The sequence below is a fragment of the Barbus barbus genome (genome assembly GCF_936440315.1).
Source record: "Barbus barbus genome assembly, chromosome: 46".
Classification (NCBI taxonomy): Eukaryota; Metazoa; Chordata; class Actinopteri; order Cypriniformes; family Cyprinidae; genus Barbus; species Barbus barbus.
This window is the reverse complement of record NC_136724.1, coordinates 16030575-16046448: the sequence shown is the minus strand read 5'-3', so window position 1 is coordinate 16046448 and position 15874 is coordinate 16030575. Positions and strand designations below refer to the sequence as shown.

The 15874-nt window shown below is 37.1% G+C and overlaps 2 protein-coding genes across 4 annotated transcripts; one reads left to right on the top strand and one right to left on the bottom strand.

The window, feature by feature from the left end:
- Nucleotides 1-632: 632 nt before the first annotated feature.
- On the top strand, nt 633-8858 carry LOC306865101 (uncharacterized protein). 2 transcript variants are annotated; one of them, XM_079409474.1, is made up of 11 exons: nt 633-851; nt 1661-1704; nt 1786-2313; nt 2659-3336; nt 6746-6915; nt 7025-7166; nt 7346-7403; nt 7485-7615; nt 7794-7890; nt 7971-8076; nt 8276-8858. In XM_079409474.1, the coding sequence occupies exons 2-10, from the start codon at nt 1667-1669 to the stop codon at nt 8067-8069; spliced, it is 1941 nt and encodes a 646-aa protein (XP_079265600.1). In that variant the 5' UTR covers nt 633-851; nt 1661-1666; the 3' UTR covers nt 8070-8076; nt 8276-8858. The 2 variants fall into 2 exon arrangements, with proteins under 2 accessions (XP_079265600.1, XP_079265601.1); XM_079409475.1 differs by having other exon boundaries at nt 7971-8087.
- Nucleotides 8846-14465, bottom strand: LOC306865102 (lipase member H-like). 2 transcript variants are annotated; one of them, XM_079409476.1, is made up of 10 exons: nt 14323-14465; nt 11674-12050; nt 11484-11592; nt 11275-11376; nt 10959-11048; nt 10569-10736; nt 9935-10024; nt 9742-9850; nt 9483-9656; nt 8873-9264 (listed from the first exon to the last, which is right to left on the bottom strand). In XM_079409476.1, exons 1-10 carry the CDS (start codon nt 14372-14374, stop codon nt 9189-9191), a joined length of 1347 nt encoding a protein of 448 aa, XP_079265602.1. In that variant the 5' UTR covers nt 14375-14465; the 3' UTR covers nt 8873-9188. The 2 variants fall into 2 exon arrangements, with proteins under 2 accessions (XP_079265603.1, XP_079265602.1); XM_079409477.1 differs by lacking the exon at nt 9935-10024 and having other exon boundaries at nt 8846-9264.
- Nucleotides 14466-15874: the final 1409 nt, after the last annotated feature.

Here is a 15874-nt window from a genome sequence, read left to right as displayed (position 1 = left end):
GAACAGCCACCCCTTTCAGTAATGACCCTCTGTGACTTACCCTCTTCGTGGAGGGCGTCAGTGTTCGTCTTCTGGACCATTGCCAAGTCAGCAGTCTTCCCCATTATTGTGGTTTCAGAGAACAAGAGATACAGAATTTATACTGTAGGGATGGTCATTAATTGAAACTCAAATGTAAATATTCTAATATTTTGAGATACTGATTTTTGACTTACATTTAGCTGTAAGCTCTAATCATCAAAATTAAAACAAAAAAAAACTTTACATGTAATGAATCTAAAATATATGAAAGTTTTACTTTTTGAAATAACTTTTTCACCACATTCTAATTTTCTGAGATGCACATGTAGATAGATAGATGTGTTTACATTTTTATATACACATTTAATTAAATTACATATATATATATATATATATATATATATATATATATGCATATTTTAAATATATATATTTTTTAAATATATATATTTTAAAAATCATAAATTAAACATCTTAACATTTAAAAACACGTGCCAACTTAAAATGCGTTTTATTTTATTTTTATTTTACATGTGGGTGACGATCTACAGAGGTGTCTGTAGAGGTCAGTGTCGTGAGCTGCTGCTGAAAACGAGTCAGTCACTGATTCTCTTCCGGGTCAATCTTGTGTATGGATCGCTGGGTCAAGTTGGTCGTGTGAAAAAATACATATATCAACAATCCACCAATATTTGAGTCATCGTTCCGATTCTCATAGCTCTTTAATCTGTGATGTAATTCACTGTGCGACAGTTTGTTCCTTTCTTCTGCGAGAAACTGGTATTTTGGTGGACGCATCGTCTAGCTGTGTGTGGAAGCCGTTTCGCGGGGTATGTGAGGCTAATACTAACGTACTGTAACGTTATCTACTGTTATTTTATTCTACAAATTATTTTGTAGTAAAATGTGTTTGCCTAAAAATGTGCTTTAATTCATTTTTTATAGAGTTTCTATAGCTTAACCCTCAAGAAATTTAATTTATTTAATTTGAGATGTTTTTACTGTAGTAACGCCTGCTTCAGTCGATGGTGTTTTTATAAATGTATTTTATGCATTGAATTGTCCAGTAACGAAACGATGCGAAGTGTAAAGAAAAAATATTCGCATAAATCTTTGGGGAAAAAATGGGTGGGGGTTGGGGTTCCTGTCATGGAAACCTGGTAATATTTAAACTTGATTTCCAGGCTTTTGTTATACTGAAAGCATTATTTAAGTACTAATAAGTGAAATAATTTAAATAAACAAATTTACAGAAAAATTAAAAATGGCCTCATAAATATCTATAATAATAAAACAAAGTCTTAAAAGCAATCATGAGTGACCAGATAAATAATAGAAAATCAAGCAGATTCACTGGTCAAAATGTGTGGAAACCTCAAAATACTTTACAGATATGTTTGTTTAAATATATGATGACCGTATTGAGTGCCTATTTCAGGTTTATAATTAATATAATCTTGTGTTTTCTATTTAACATGCAAAAGAGGGATTTTAAAAGGGGGTATTATATATAATATGGCATTTTGTGCTGTTGTATTTTGATCAAAAACTACTATGTTAAAACGTTGGTAAATTTTCAGAATGGAGACCTCGGTTGCATAAATTTGGTCTCATGGCTAACAGTTTCTTGTTTTTCAAGGAAACAATGTCACGTCCGCGTTCGAGGTCTCCCTTGTATTCAAGGTATTTAATCTAAAGTCGGTGTTACAAAAAACATTTTGTTGTTGCATTGCTGGTTATTAACAGCTTCTTGAACATTAACAGAATCCCAACTCTTCATGGGAGGAGAGCGGAAGGATTATATGATAACCAGATACATTCATCGGTACAGTCTGATGCGTGGAGAAACCCTGAATATGTCAACAAAGTAGAAAGTAGCACACATTGGAACAAAGATTCCTATCAAGGAGAGCAACATGTTGACCACTGGGCCAATTTTATTGATGCGATAGAGCATGCTCAAAAAAGAGGGGCTTCACCTATGACCAGATACCACATGCAGGGTGATGAAGAAAGGCCACCCCATTCTCCAAGGAGACTGCCTAGGGAAAGGTTACCTTCCCCTGATCACACACATTTTGGTGTTGAAGAGCGCTACAGGATGCCATCACCAGGCTGGAACAAGAATGAAGGCGTTGATAAGGAGCTCAGTTCACAACATAACCACAGAGAATCGAGGGACAGGCCTTATCCAAGACATCCCGAAGGAAGAAGACAGGACAGGATGGATTATGGATATCATAATGAAGAATATGGCAGTCAATATCAAGAAAGGGGCTCCTTTTCAGAGAGGTACAAGAATGCATTTCTTTCCCCGCTTCATACGTCTGACGTGGATGGAGAGGAACGAAGAAAAGAAGAAAGGATTCAATCACTTTCTTTGGATAAATGTTTTTTTAATTACATCTGTTACATTCAATCTCTTTAATTTTACATTTTAATCAATAATGTATTTAATAAATTAAATCTTTATTGTTACCCCTTTTGTTTTTTGGAGATTAGTTTAACTGTCATTATCATCAATTGGAATATACAGATCCAGTTAATTGTACTGTTTGTTAAAACCTTGCTAGTAACTGTGTATTATTGTAATTTCATTCTAATCTTGGACAAATGTTACTTGCTTTCTTAATACAGGTCATCAAAGTCAAATTATAGGGAACATCACCCTACTTCTGAAGGACTTAGAGATTTCGGTCTTCAGGATGAGTTCGTTGAGCATCACAGGGGCTTTAGCCCACGTCACGCACCTGTCATTGTGGAACACGATCATGGAATTGCAAAACAAGATTCAAGGAACCGCGATCCCCCCAAAATGAGTGGCAATCTGAGGAACAGAGACCCACCTAGGACAAGTGAAACCCAGAGGAATCGAGATAGAAGAGACCAAGCCTATCATACGCGTACCTTACAAGATAGACATGGCGGACGACCAAATAATAACCCCCAAGAGGGATCAAGAAAGAACTTCTCTTCTTATGGAAGAGAAACTCAAGGAAGAGAGCGCTCAAGACACATGGATCAACCTAGAATGGAGTCACATTCAAGAGACTCAGAAGTAAGGAGGGAAATGGATTTAAGGGATGTGAGGGATGTTGATTTGAGGAACAGAGAAAGAGAACCTGTCCCCGATTGGGAGGAAGACAGATCGCAAATGAATCGTGGAAGGATGATGGGGCAAGGAGTAGTTCGCCAAAGAGCTCCGTATCAACGGAAGCCAAACACTAATGTTGGTCCTGCACCTAGAATGGATTTCGGTGAACAGGAGACCCTCAAGATCAAGGTGGACATGAGTCGTCCCGTTGGGCAAAACAGGTATAGTATCATTGTCGTACCACTTTTGGTTAGGGTCAAAAGTTCATGCCTCTTTTCTGTGTCCACTGTCGCCGCACCATGAAGACATGAAGAGCAACAGTCTACAGATTGTGAATGTCAGGAAAATTCAATGGGAAGTGTGGAGTCGCATCCCAAAAACCCATTAACCCATTTGTGTTCTATCATCGTGTATATGGGTATTGAAGATCATACCAAAATATGATCACTGCAAGAATAATCTTCATTCAAGGTTTCCAGGATATCCCGGACGGCTCTCTGAAGAGCTTTAAAAGGGCCAGGATTTTTAAGAATGTTTGGATGTATCCCCTGAAGTTCAGTCATATCTCTTGTGATTAAACCATCTTATTCAAACCAGGGAGTAATGAAATTAAGGATTGATCTAACATTTCTGAAGTATTCATCTTGTGCTGTTGCCGTTCAAGCAGATGTTTGGATGTGAAAGCTACCAATCGTTCAGTAATCAGGAACATGGACTACTTCAAGGCCCTGACGTGGCTGATGCATCCTAAAATTGGACCAGCAGGAGAAGGACACTACTGGTGATTCACAAGAAAAGTTTTACAGAAGGCATGTGGAGAAATTCCAAACTCTACAAATCTCAATTTGCATAAAAAGATGCAAGATGCTATATCCAAGATGCAGTGTGCTATTTCTTGACATAAATACCAAAATGCTTAAGTGTCTTAACATGTGAATGTTTGTCCTATGGAGAAGATGTGATTTGGATTGCCTTTCATCTTCACTCATTTAAATTGAAGTCAAAGGACCAAATTACCAGGTTGGGAGTAAATCCTGTTGAAAACGCACCTTTCTGCTGCTAATTCCTTCATATTAATGGTTCATCAGATGTCTGAAATACTAGACTGGAATTACATGGATCTCAGCTTCATTTGGTTAAGGACCATTGGTTAAGGATGATGTTCTACACCAGTTAACCCAGGCAAAAGAAAATCAGTCCCTCTTTTTTCATCCACATTTCGGCTATTCAAGATGATGTCTCCACCAAAATACCAGTGTCCCACAGGGTTTGAGCTCTTCTACTTTTAAAGCTGTATTGACTGCAGGTAAGTCAGCGACCATACAATCGAATTGAAGTTGAGTAGGTATGCGCAAGTTTTCCAGATGTCCACAGCATTCAGACTGTCACCCGCTTCAGATTGTTTTCCTTGTGGGTGAAGAAGTATGGCCTTGTTTGAGAGGAAGAAGATGAGGCTGAAAGGACTATTTAATCAATCGCTGAATCTGGCGCTGAAGCAAAAACCGTCACAACTTTCTGTCTTCAAGAAACGTCTCGAATGCGTTTGACTTTCGCCAAGCTGTTATTTGCTTGTACTATCCTAATATGTATTTGTTGATGTTTTTACCATGGGAAGAAACTGCATATGCAGAAAAATCTGAGGCAGATGCCGATAGACACAGATTTTGTGATCACTAACCTGCATTTAATGATGACAATCTCATTCTGCAATCACCCATTCTGCATTGAGTGAGTACTGGAACATGTGGATGGAGCAAAGATGCTTGGGTTGAAGAAGACACACCATTGTGATGTTACCATTGTGTAGAACCAACAGCTATCAATTCACAATGAAAGAAACCAAAGAAGCATAATTGAAATATTCTATTTAAATGGACATTGCAACAGCAACATTTTGAAGCATTTTTGTATTTACTCATTTGGAAGACACCTTTATCCAGAGATTTATGTATACAGTGCCTTCAAAATCGACAATTTGTGTTGCCTGCCAAACAAACCCATGACCTTGGTGTTGCTAGCTCCATACATTACCAGATGATCTACTGGGCCTCCTTCTGCATTTTGCTTCCATATTTGGACTTCGCATTAGAAAGTCATCCTGTTGTATCAGTAAGTGATGAGAACTCGGTAGACATGGCTATTTGCAAGATTCTTCAAGAAAGTTCTTCCAAGTTTCCTAAATATGCATCTGTTATGTTGAGGTATTTTTAACAAGGATTTGGCAATGAAGAAAATGGAAGACCCAAAGTGGCAAATGCAAATTCGACAATATTGCCTGTTTACAGAAACGTTTTTGAAGCAACAGCCAATAGACATTTGATTTCATCACCAAGACTGTCAAGCAGCAAGATTTGCTAAGAAATGATTTGCCATATGCCAAGGAAAAGTCTGAGATCAGTGCTGAAATTGGAGGGTATGTCATTTTATTCAGCAAGAAGAGGGATCTGTGAAGATACCAACCTAACCGGAGATCTTCAAAACTTCCAGCAATTATCTAAAGTTGATGCCATCGCTCCCATAATTGAGCTTATTATGAAGTTCAATGCATCTAATATTCGTCTAAGATTACTCAAACTCATCAATCAAGATCTTTCACTGCAAGAAAAACACATTGAGATGTTTTGACTGATTCTATTGGTCGCCATGTCTTGGCACTCTGGAACAAATGAATTTATAGAAGGATCCTCCCAATGGAAACACGCAATGACAGTGAGAGGAGAGGCATGAACTTGCCTTATTTATTATGACCTGACATTTTTATTGCATCATTAAATAATTATTTTTAGTGATATAGTATTTAAACGAAGGTTGAGCCAACCCAGATTTTAGGTTTGTCCCAAATCACGCACTTAATGCATTATTCCATGGCTTTTTGTAGTATAAATAGTGTGAGTTGCGTGTTCACACTGAAAATTCCAAAAAGAAAAATAGTCTGATGATGCACTTAAAAAAAAAAACACGAATCGTGGAATGTTGGACACTTCATGCACTCACTGTCTCAGCTTTAATTGCTTAGCAAAGGGGTTGGACTATCAGTCACCGATTATGAATGAAATACGAATTGTTAAAACAGCAATCTGAATAGTGTGCACCTATTCTTTATTTACTGGGTCACAGTGAATCAACTCACAGTGAATCGTTTCAGTTTTCCGAAGAAAGGAGACCACTTTTAATTTCATTGGACGAGATGTCTTAGATTAATAGAAGCTGTGCTGGTAAATTTGTAGATAAAAGGGATTAAATGACAGGTAAAGTGCCAATTGTTTAGCATTAAAATAAACATTGCAGTGTTTATGGTTAATCTTAAACTACTGAACATTTGTACCTGAACTTTGTACTTTGGTTATTCCAATTTATATTAATTCATAAGTGTTGTCATCTGGTTAATGTGTTGAAAGGAGCATATTAAAGCTGGAGGACCACAGCCCTGCAGAGTTTAGCTCCAACCCTAATTAAACACCTGATCCAACTAATAAAGTCCTTCAGGCTCAATTGAAAACTACATGGTTTGTGTGTTGGAGCAGGGTTGGAACAAAACTCTGCAGGGCTGCAGCCCTCCAGGAATTGAGTTTGACACCCCTGCTGTAATGGGACCTTATATCTCTGTATATCATGTGACCTCTTGTTCAGTCATTTAGGATATTCTTCAGATAGGCAGTTATCACTTGACTTAGTCAATGTGGGTCGACAACGCCTTGATTTCCTTCCCATGCTGGAGCATTCTGGAACTTACAGGGAATCAGCAGTGCATTCTGGGACATTTGCCCAAGAGATCATCACCCTTGTGCACCAAGTTAAAGGTCAGGAACCAATGGATTAGTTTGGCAGCATATTGTGTATCTTAAAAAGAGCTTATCTTGTGTAGCAAAGAGTTGATTTTGGTTAACTCTTTGCTTATTTGTTTTGCAGAAAATTATTTTAGGGGCCAAGGCATAACACTTAATGAACGTTTTGCAAATGAACAGTATTATTCACTCCAAGATGAGTTTAAGGAGGAAGAAGAAGAAGAAGAGGTGGAGGAGATGGGAAACATGAGACCAGTCATGAATAGGTACACTTGTCAGTTACTTTGTTTTTATTCATTAGTGAAGCTTGCAAAGTTAAGCATCACTATTGTTTTTATTTAGGGTTTAATTTATGAATAAAGATTTGATCACCCCAATCCTAAATTAGAAATTTTCTCCACACCATTTGTGATACAAGCATGAAAAGTCTGGTCTTTTATTATAGGCAACACCGAGTGCCTTCATCAGAAACTCAGATCTTCTGCAAGATAGGGCCGGATCCAGTAAGTTGATCTTTTTTAGGTCCATCAATATCAAGTAGAATATTTAATCTATGTTGGTTCAGATTTTAAATGTTTTGCTAGCTTCAGAGACGACAGCTTGTCCCCGACCCTGGTGACCTCAGGTATGACCTGGAGCGAAGAAGACAACAGCGAATGGAGGGTGTGAAGATCACCATTGCTGGAGGAAACTTTGCTCCAGCGGCTCCTGAAGGGTATGGACTGAAAAGTGTTCTTGTTAGCTGTCTTCAGAGCAACTTTTAATATTATTGCTATGCACTCAGGTGCTATGCCAATATTTGATATTTACAAAATTATGGCCTGGTTTCACATACAGGGCTTAGACTAAGCCAGGATTAGGCCATAGTTAAATTATCTATTGTCTTTCCAAAGTCAAGAGAGTGAGCCTCCCTATGTGAATGACGATCCCGAAGAAGCGGATGAGAACTTTAGGTGGTCGGAACAAGAACATGAGCGTCAAAGGCAGTGGGTGAGTTGTTGTTGTTGATATGAAACATGTCTGTTTTTAAGAGTATAATTGTTCATACCATGACTGATTTTGTCCTTCAGGATGGTCCCCGTCAAAGAATGCCAGTACCTAACAGACAGAACTTCAATCCGCGGGGGAATTTCAATCGGAATAGCAGACCACGGGGACGGAGGACTTGAAATAGTGGTGAGGAAAATGTGTGTGTATTTAATTATATTATGATTATGTTTGTTTAGATAAATATGTATTTATCTTTTTTTGACTAATCGGTATATATTTATACATTATTTCTCTGAATTTCAAACATAAGTATTTGGTGTAGTGTATATTGCTTCTTTATTTTTCTGTTCTCTCTATTTTATTTTGTTTTGTTTGTTACTTACAGGTGGCAGTGCGTGAGAAGAAAGTCAACCATTCAAATCTGAGGTCACTTGTGCGCAACTGTTTTTGTTGTTTCTGTTTTGATATTAGAATCACTAAGACCTTGGTTCAAGGTCCACTGCTTCTCCACATTTGGTGGATCTTTTTTTTTTTTTTTTTTTATTCACCCATTACCATTTGATTGATTCAAGGAAACAGCTTGTAAAGATTATTTGATTTGAAGATGGAAACACACAATAGGACACCTCACTGGGCAAGTTAAATTGATAAAGATTAAGTATCACCTTGCCCTGCTCTCGTCCTGAAATAATGCTAGTCTTCATTATCAGTGGAGTAACTACAGTTTAGTTTTTTGATAAGGCACAAATTAGGTTATACAATATATACATTTAATTGCTAATTAAATTTAGAAATTCAATTGTCATTTCATAGCAGTACACAACACATGGATAGTTTTGCTTTTATACTTAAATACAGACTTTTTGTCGTACCTACATATGACAAAATAATTTCATATTTGATGTATCCTGCTGTGTTAACTCAAAGTAAAAAATTTTGTAAATAAAATCTATTTGTGCCAAAATGTTCTCACAATGTGCTTCAATTGTTTTCAGTCCACTTTATTTCCATTTATTTTACAAAAGAATGCAAAAGCTGTACATGTAAAACATCTTTGCAGTAGAATATTTGGTTCATACATAACTACACAGAAATGATATAGATTGTTCTAACAGGAGTCAGAATTTAATATTGTAAAACTGCACTTTAATTCTGCCATCAACACTGGAATTTTATGCTAGTACAATCATTGTAGTAATCTCACAGAAAAGGCACTAAAAGTTTTTAACTGTTTAGACCCCTTGGAATGTCTGTTATAGTTCAGATAGGCGTTTCAATGTGATTTCCTACAGATGAGATTAATCACAGGCCAATGGTTTGAAAGACACCTCAGCATTCTCCTCCAAAATAATGTCATATCGACACATTAGTGGCCTGTTGGGGAAAGAAGCAGACACCATAATTAACAGCCTGTTTTTGTTGAGCATGCATTACAAATTTGTAATAATATTTCACTATATTTTACAGAATTTATGATCATATAAATGCAGCCTTGTTGAATGTAAAAGACTTCTTTCGAAATCATTTGATCCTAAACAGTAGTGTATTAATTCATTACTTTAGGAGAGTTTGGATGGGCAGTAACTCTTCACCTGTTTGGATTTTCCAGTGGGGTTATCCGAATACGAAGCAGCCTTATCTTGTATCGAGGTCCAATCACATTCCCAGTGACAATCCGTAAAGAGATTTTCTGAATTGGATATAGATCTTCATCAAACTGCGCCAATAGTCGAGTGGATGTATACTGCTCAAACCTGAACAGCTTACTAACAAAAACATACAAAACATCCATTACAATGATGACAAGTTAAATATACATGGATCTATATAAACTCATTGCAGTTTACTTACATATCTATCTGGGACTCTATTACATTTTTTCCATTATACAGTCGGAGTATGACCACCCCCCAGCGCAGAAACTGGTTCCAGGTAACTAGGTCCACTCTGTAACTTGTCTCTGTTCAAATGAGAAATCAGAGTATTGCACAAACCCCTTTTGAAAAAACTTTTGCAATGAGTTGTTATAGAGCTGCTAACTCACTGTTGTAGGGGAGCTCTGCCGTAGTTGAGAAATACGCTCGTGTTTGCCCCAACCTCAAGAGTGTATCCCTCCACTGGCTCATGTCATAACCTGAGGATGAAGATCATAGAAGTGAATCTTACATTATAAACAGCTAGTGCCAGTCCTAAACTTTTGATAGTCTAACAGCACTGTGACTTTTTTGTTTGTATCACTCCGCTAGCTTTGTCTGTGTTCGTTTGTGAGTGCTGGGTCAAAAAAATCACATCAGTTTTGTCACATGATCCTTAAAAAATGCTGATGCTGTTCTTATAGCCTACCGTAAAAATTATTTCTGTTTTAAAAGAAAATACTGTTTCAGTCCTTCTACTTCACATTTTCACATTTAATTCTGTTAATTGTGAAATTCACAAGCAATTTCTGAATCAAAAATGTTTCTACACCAAATTGTTTCAGTGTAGTTTGTTAGGAAATGTATGTTTTAATCGGCTGAGCAAAAGCAGGCTGGCGGTACCTGGCAATATTGTGTGTAAAATGTAAGTTACCTTGTATATTAATTTCTTTATTGAACTGTTGTTCATATCACACTTGCAGTGTGTACTCAGTATTCATATTTGCATTTATTGTGGTTAATTACTAGATGCATTGCTTTTACCCAGAACAGGACAGGAAGCAGGCTTGAAGGTCTCACACTGCAAACACTGACCACTGAGGAAGTCGCTGTATGAGGAGCACGGATATGCCGTAAGTTGACATGTGCGATTCAGAGCGCACAGGTACAGGAAAACAGACCTCTGATGATCACACACAAAATAAGATTTCCCTGTGAAGAAGAGAAGGAATGAGATTACATTTTAGCCCTCTTAACACAACTTGTAATTAACTCAATCCCATTGTGAGGATTGCGTTTTAACAGAATCTTAATTACACAGCCAGCTTTTTGCATATTTGGGAGTTTATCTGGAGAGCATTCTGTATGAGATATATCATTACATCAGATCTCAACCCTGACCTTTCCTAAAATGTTTTATCTTAACTTACTGACCTGAGAAGATGGTCTTGGGACATCCAGGCTGATCTAATCCTCCATTGGCATAGAAATCAATGTGGCCATGGGTTCCTCTAAGGCCAAAAGCTGCCACAGGAAACAGTGTTTGAGCGTGGGATTTTTAGGCTATGTTTGGCACACTATTTAATACTATTTTAGTAGAACATACTGTGCACAGTGTGCAAATTTTCAGTATGCATGGAATACTTGGATGACCTTCCACACTTGCCAAAAAAGTGAAATATACAACAAATATTCATCTTTTTTTAATTCTGTGATTTCAGTAGCATGTCCTTAAATTTATTATACTTACAATTCATATCTGTGTGCAGCACATCTACAAACTGGGCATCAGTTGGATCAAGGCGTTCCTCGGGGGGAGCATTGGCAAACATTGGCCCTGCTGGGTCCAGACCTAGAGTCGACCAGGTTAAACATTTAGTAAACAACATTTATTGGATAAGTTTAACTAACTGAAGATGTTACAACTGGTTTTGTTTCATTGGCTTTCCTGAATTTCACCTGTGATTCTGCCCACCCGTCCTCCCAGCATTGCGCCAATGAATCCGGCCACGTGTGCACCCAAGCTGACCCCAATCAGATGGATGGATTCTAGAGATGCTCCCTCTTTCTGAAAATAGCACCATATTGATTAAATTGGCACACATTACTGACTAAAGCTATTTCAGAGCTGAAAGGCTACTGACCCTACCTCCATACTCTCAATGAAGCCGGTGATGTTCACAGCCGTACCCCGTGTGTTGGCCACAGCCGTGAAATAATTGAGATTGGCAGCCCCTCTGTTCCAATCCACTACCAGGATGTTCATGTCCTTCTGTGCTGCTAACAAGTGCACAATGTGGTTGATCCAGATAGGCGGTGCCCCCGTGGGTCGGTACCCATGTATGACAAAGGTAGTGGTTCTGCTTACATTAAACAGGGGTTCCTGAGTGAAGTTGTGGTGCAGGAGCTCCTGACCGCACTCGAGGTTTGCACGGGTGTAGAGCAGCAGGCGTACGTACAGATAGGTCCCCATGAAAGACTCATGGAAATCCAGATCGGTGAAGTTGTCACAATCACTGTCTTCACCTATAACGACAGAAGACACTGGTTTACTGGTCTGTATTTTGTGTGTGAAAGATGAAGCTGTAAACTATTGAACTGAATAATTGTTATAGCTTGTTATACCTTTGTTTCTAGCTAGTTAGTTAGTTTTGTTTCAGATAAAAATGTACACTTAACTTAAATGAAAATTAGAAATGTTGCTGTGGCAAGTTTAAGTACAAAAATGGCTAAAAATGGAATTAAATCTATATAGGAATATTTGAAGAAAATAATGAAATTACAAAAGCACATAGAAAATTTACTGAAAATTAAACTACAATGAAAATTTTAAATCTAAAAATAAAAGATAATAGAAATATTAGGGAATATTATCATAGTATAAATAATGCTAAAATAACACTGCAGCATGGACAGATCTATACCAAGTGGCATTTATTTAAAATAGATATATATATATTGTAAAAACACTACTTATTAAGCAAAAATTTTGCACAAAAAGAAGCTGATGTTTCACGTTATTCAATATTAAGTTAATTTTATTCAAAATAAAGCCAAATAAAATTGTTTGGACACTTTAAGACAACACTGAAACATAATTAAATGGGTATTCAGTGCATGATTAGATATGTTTTTTTAGAACTTCCTTTTAGAAATATCGTATTATTATTTATTTAAAAAATTTAATCATGAAAATGTTAATGTTTGCATATCACAAAATATTACCAGAGCCAAAATGTTCAAATTAAACATTTTCCTATCTTTTGTGTTCCTCATTTAGCCTTCGGTTAGCAAGCTTAGCCACAGCTTAGCCATCTAGTTTAGCATAGTGCTAGTTGGCTCTTTTGATAAGTTAAAATAATATCAACATAACACTATTTTTTTTAACAGACATCAATGATATTTTTAAGATGTGAAGAAGTAAAGGTCAAAAATGGCTCAGAAAAGTGTATGTAGTTCTGAGAATAGCTCTGGCATCTCCATAGTGCAGTGAAATTCATACATGTGCTCTGTTTTGCGCTTCCTATAGTTTTAACGTAATGCCTTAGTTGATCATATAAAAATATTCCCAATTCTGATTTTCTGGAAACTGGTGATGATCATTTATTTTGTTCTGTACATTTTGGAAAAAACTCACAAAGGTTAATAATGTTTTCCCAAAATTGGCCCAGATTGATCCACAAGTAAGGCTGGATTTTAGCGACCCAGTTCCGTTCGTCATGCTGTGCGTCATCTCCACTACGCACATCAACATTTCATGCTTCCATTTCTCTGTGCCATCAACCTGCACAATATCCTTTTGATCATCCTGCAGATCCTTACACCATATGATGTGTCCACCTCATATTTAAGCCATGCAACCTCTCAGGTTTTACATGTAGATTTCCGAACCTAGAGGTCATCTGTGCTCTGTAATTAGCCTTCACGTAAGTCACAATTGGATCATGCTTCTATAAAAAAAGCAGATCATCCCACCTCTCCTTCCACATGTTTCCCTGCCCCCTCCTCTTCCCCCGGTAGAAAGATCTGAGATTATTACAGGTGTCAGTCACATGAGCTGCATGGGGGTTTGTTGTATTTAACCCTCTTTCACGCTGATCTCTTATGTCTGCCATGTGCAAGCATTACTCATTACACACGTCACTGAAATACCGTTGGTAAGTACAGGCTACAAATGAATCCTCAAGTGTTACTGTCCCAGAGATAAAAAAAAAAATCAAAGTTAACCTCTTATTTTCCTCAAATTATTCTTCTGACCTAATCAATATCCAGTTATACGTTTGTGTGTCTGTTTCACAACAAAATGAACATACACTTTTTGGAAACCATTCTAGTAATGTTTGGGTTCAAGCTGCAGTTAAATTCTATGCATATATTCACGTTTTGAGTCTTGGGACCTTGAGACCTCAAACATAAATACTGTAAAAAAATCTTGGGAGACACTTAAAGTGTCTTAAAATAGTTGCAATTTTGGATAAGACATCAACCTAAATGTTCTTTGAGATATTCAATAGGTCATTCGGTCTTTCAGACCCCAAACACAACATGAAAGTTAATGTTGTTGAAGCTCATCACATAGTTGAATATAATAAATACAAAATGTATAATAGAATAAAAACAAAATGTTGAATCAAAATTAAAAACATCCCAAGTTAAAAATGTCCATATAGTCATAACTAAATATTTCAAAATGAGAAGGATTCAGCCAAGTCCCTAGATAATAAGAGTCAAATGAGATCAAATGGTTAACCAAATTAAATCAGCAGTGTAATCTGCTGGATAGAGTCCTATCTCTTACCTTTACAAAGCATAAAGATGCTGAGCAAAATCAGGAAACGCCACAGTGACATCCTCACCACAAGATGTGACAGAGGTAGACACAAGCAATATCAAGAAAACTAAGAAACAACATTGGAGTATCTGTAGTAAAGGAAAGAGCCCATGGATGGGGGGGTTGTGGGCGGAGTGAAGGAGATTGAACAAGATCACACATGCTCACCAGGTGGTTAGTGGACAGTGTGATAAGTCAACAGGCCAGCTTAGGACTTCCAGAAGAGTACAGATCATGAAGAGAAGTATTTGATGACTAAAGGACTTTACAGTTACAGTTCATCCAAAAATGAAAATTCTGAATGAAAAAACATTCTTTCTTTGTTAGAATATAGAAGATATTTTTGAAAACTTTGAGTTTTGTTTTTTTGTCCATATATTGAAAGTCAATGGGGTCTAAAGTTCTTTAAAACTTAATGTTCTTCAAAATGCCTGTTATGTTCTGCAGAAGAAAGTCATCTAGATATTTGAAATGGCACAAGAGCAAATAAATGTGAACAAATGACAAAACTTTCATTTTTGAGTGATCAATTCCAACATTTTTTAGGCTGCTTCCAGTTGCTGCTTCTTCCAATGTCAAGGGTATTCTGACCTCCGATTGTTTTGTTCTGCATTAAAGGGCACAATGTCACAATGGAATGGTTCGCCTTCCAAACTCTAGTAAAAGAGCCACATCAGCACAGATATTCATAGTACATACCCTGTCAGCAAATACACACATGTGATTTTCATATTGCACCCATATAGAGCATTATTATTGTAATAGTATTGTATTACTGTAATAGTGCTTTCCTGTAGCTCAAATAGTAGAGCATGGCGCTAGCAACGCCAATGTCATGTGTTTGATTCCCAGGGAAAGCAAGAGTTGATAAAAAATGTAAAAACTGTAACTTGAATGCAATGTAAGTCGTCTGCTAAATGCGTAAATGTAAATGTAGTCTCCAGAGAGAAGCAGTGACCAAGAATACAATTGCATTGCTTCCCTGCTGAGTGCCTTAAAATCTTTCCTCTAAAACAAAGTTATGCGTGAAATTAGCACTACCCTATATCTTGTAGCCTCACCAGCTTACTTTACTGCATCTTTGCATTCCCTGCAGGTCCTGTTTATGTGAGTGTAGCAACAGCAACAGAAATGACTGCCGTACAGAGGTACGTTTCTTTTAAATTCTTCATCAGTATGTATATACATCAGCATAGATACTGGAGACAGCAGAAATGAGAGCATTATGACAGTGTGTCTTTGGGGTTCAGGGTCAGAACAGAAGCTGTTTTTGTTTGTGTGAGGTTGAAACAGATTAGATGGCAGATTACAGTAACTACTAAACTGTCCATCCATTCCTGCATCTGATGTAGTCAATCCTATTATGGGACTCACCGATCAGGGCTCATTGTACCCATTTTTTCTGCATCAGGCTGACAGATTAATCGTTAGTCTTTTCTTATGACTGCGTCAAGGGTTAAACAGTCATTCTGTCATATGATCATGTTATCTGTGTATATGTGTTGTTAACATAGGCTAT

Bases quoted from the DNA above. Each gene is read 5' to 3' on its own strand.
- LOC306865102 (XM_079409476.1), bottom strand. From the start codon at position 14,374: ATGTCACTGTGGCGTTTCCTGATTTTGCTCAGCATCTTTATGCTTTGT. The intron at 9,657-9,741 runs GTAAGTAAACTG...TGTTTTTGTTAG, and splicing joins ATAGAGTCCCAGATAGATAT to TAAGCTGTTCAGGTTTGAGC. The intron at 9,265-9,482 runs GTGAAGAGTTAC...TTTCCCCAACAG, and splicing joins CCACTGGAAAATCCAAACAG to GCCACTAATGTGTCGATATG.
- LOC306865101 (XM_079409474.1), top strand. From the start codon at position 1,667: ATGTCACGTCCGCGTTCGAGGTCTCCCTTGTATTCAAG. The intron at 1,705-1,785 runs GTATTTAATCTA...GAACATTAACAG, and splicing joins AGGTCTCCCTTGTATTCAAG to AATCCCAACTCTTCATGGGA. The intron at 7,616-7,793 runs GTATGGACTGAA...GTCTTTCCAAAG, and splicing joins GCTCCAGCGGCTCCTGAAGG to TCAAGAGAGTGAGCCTCCCT.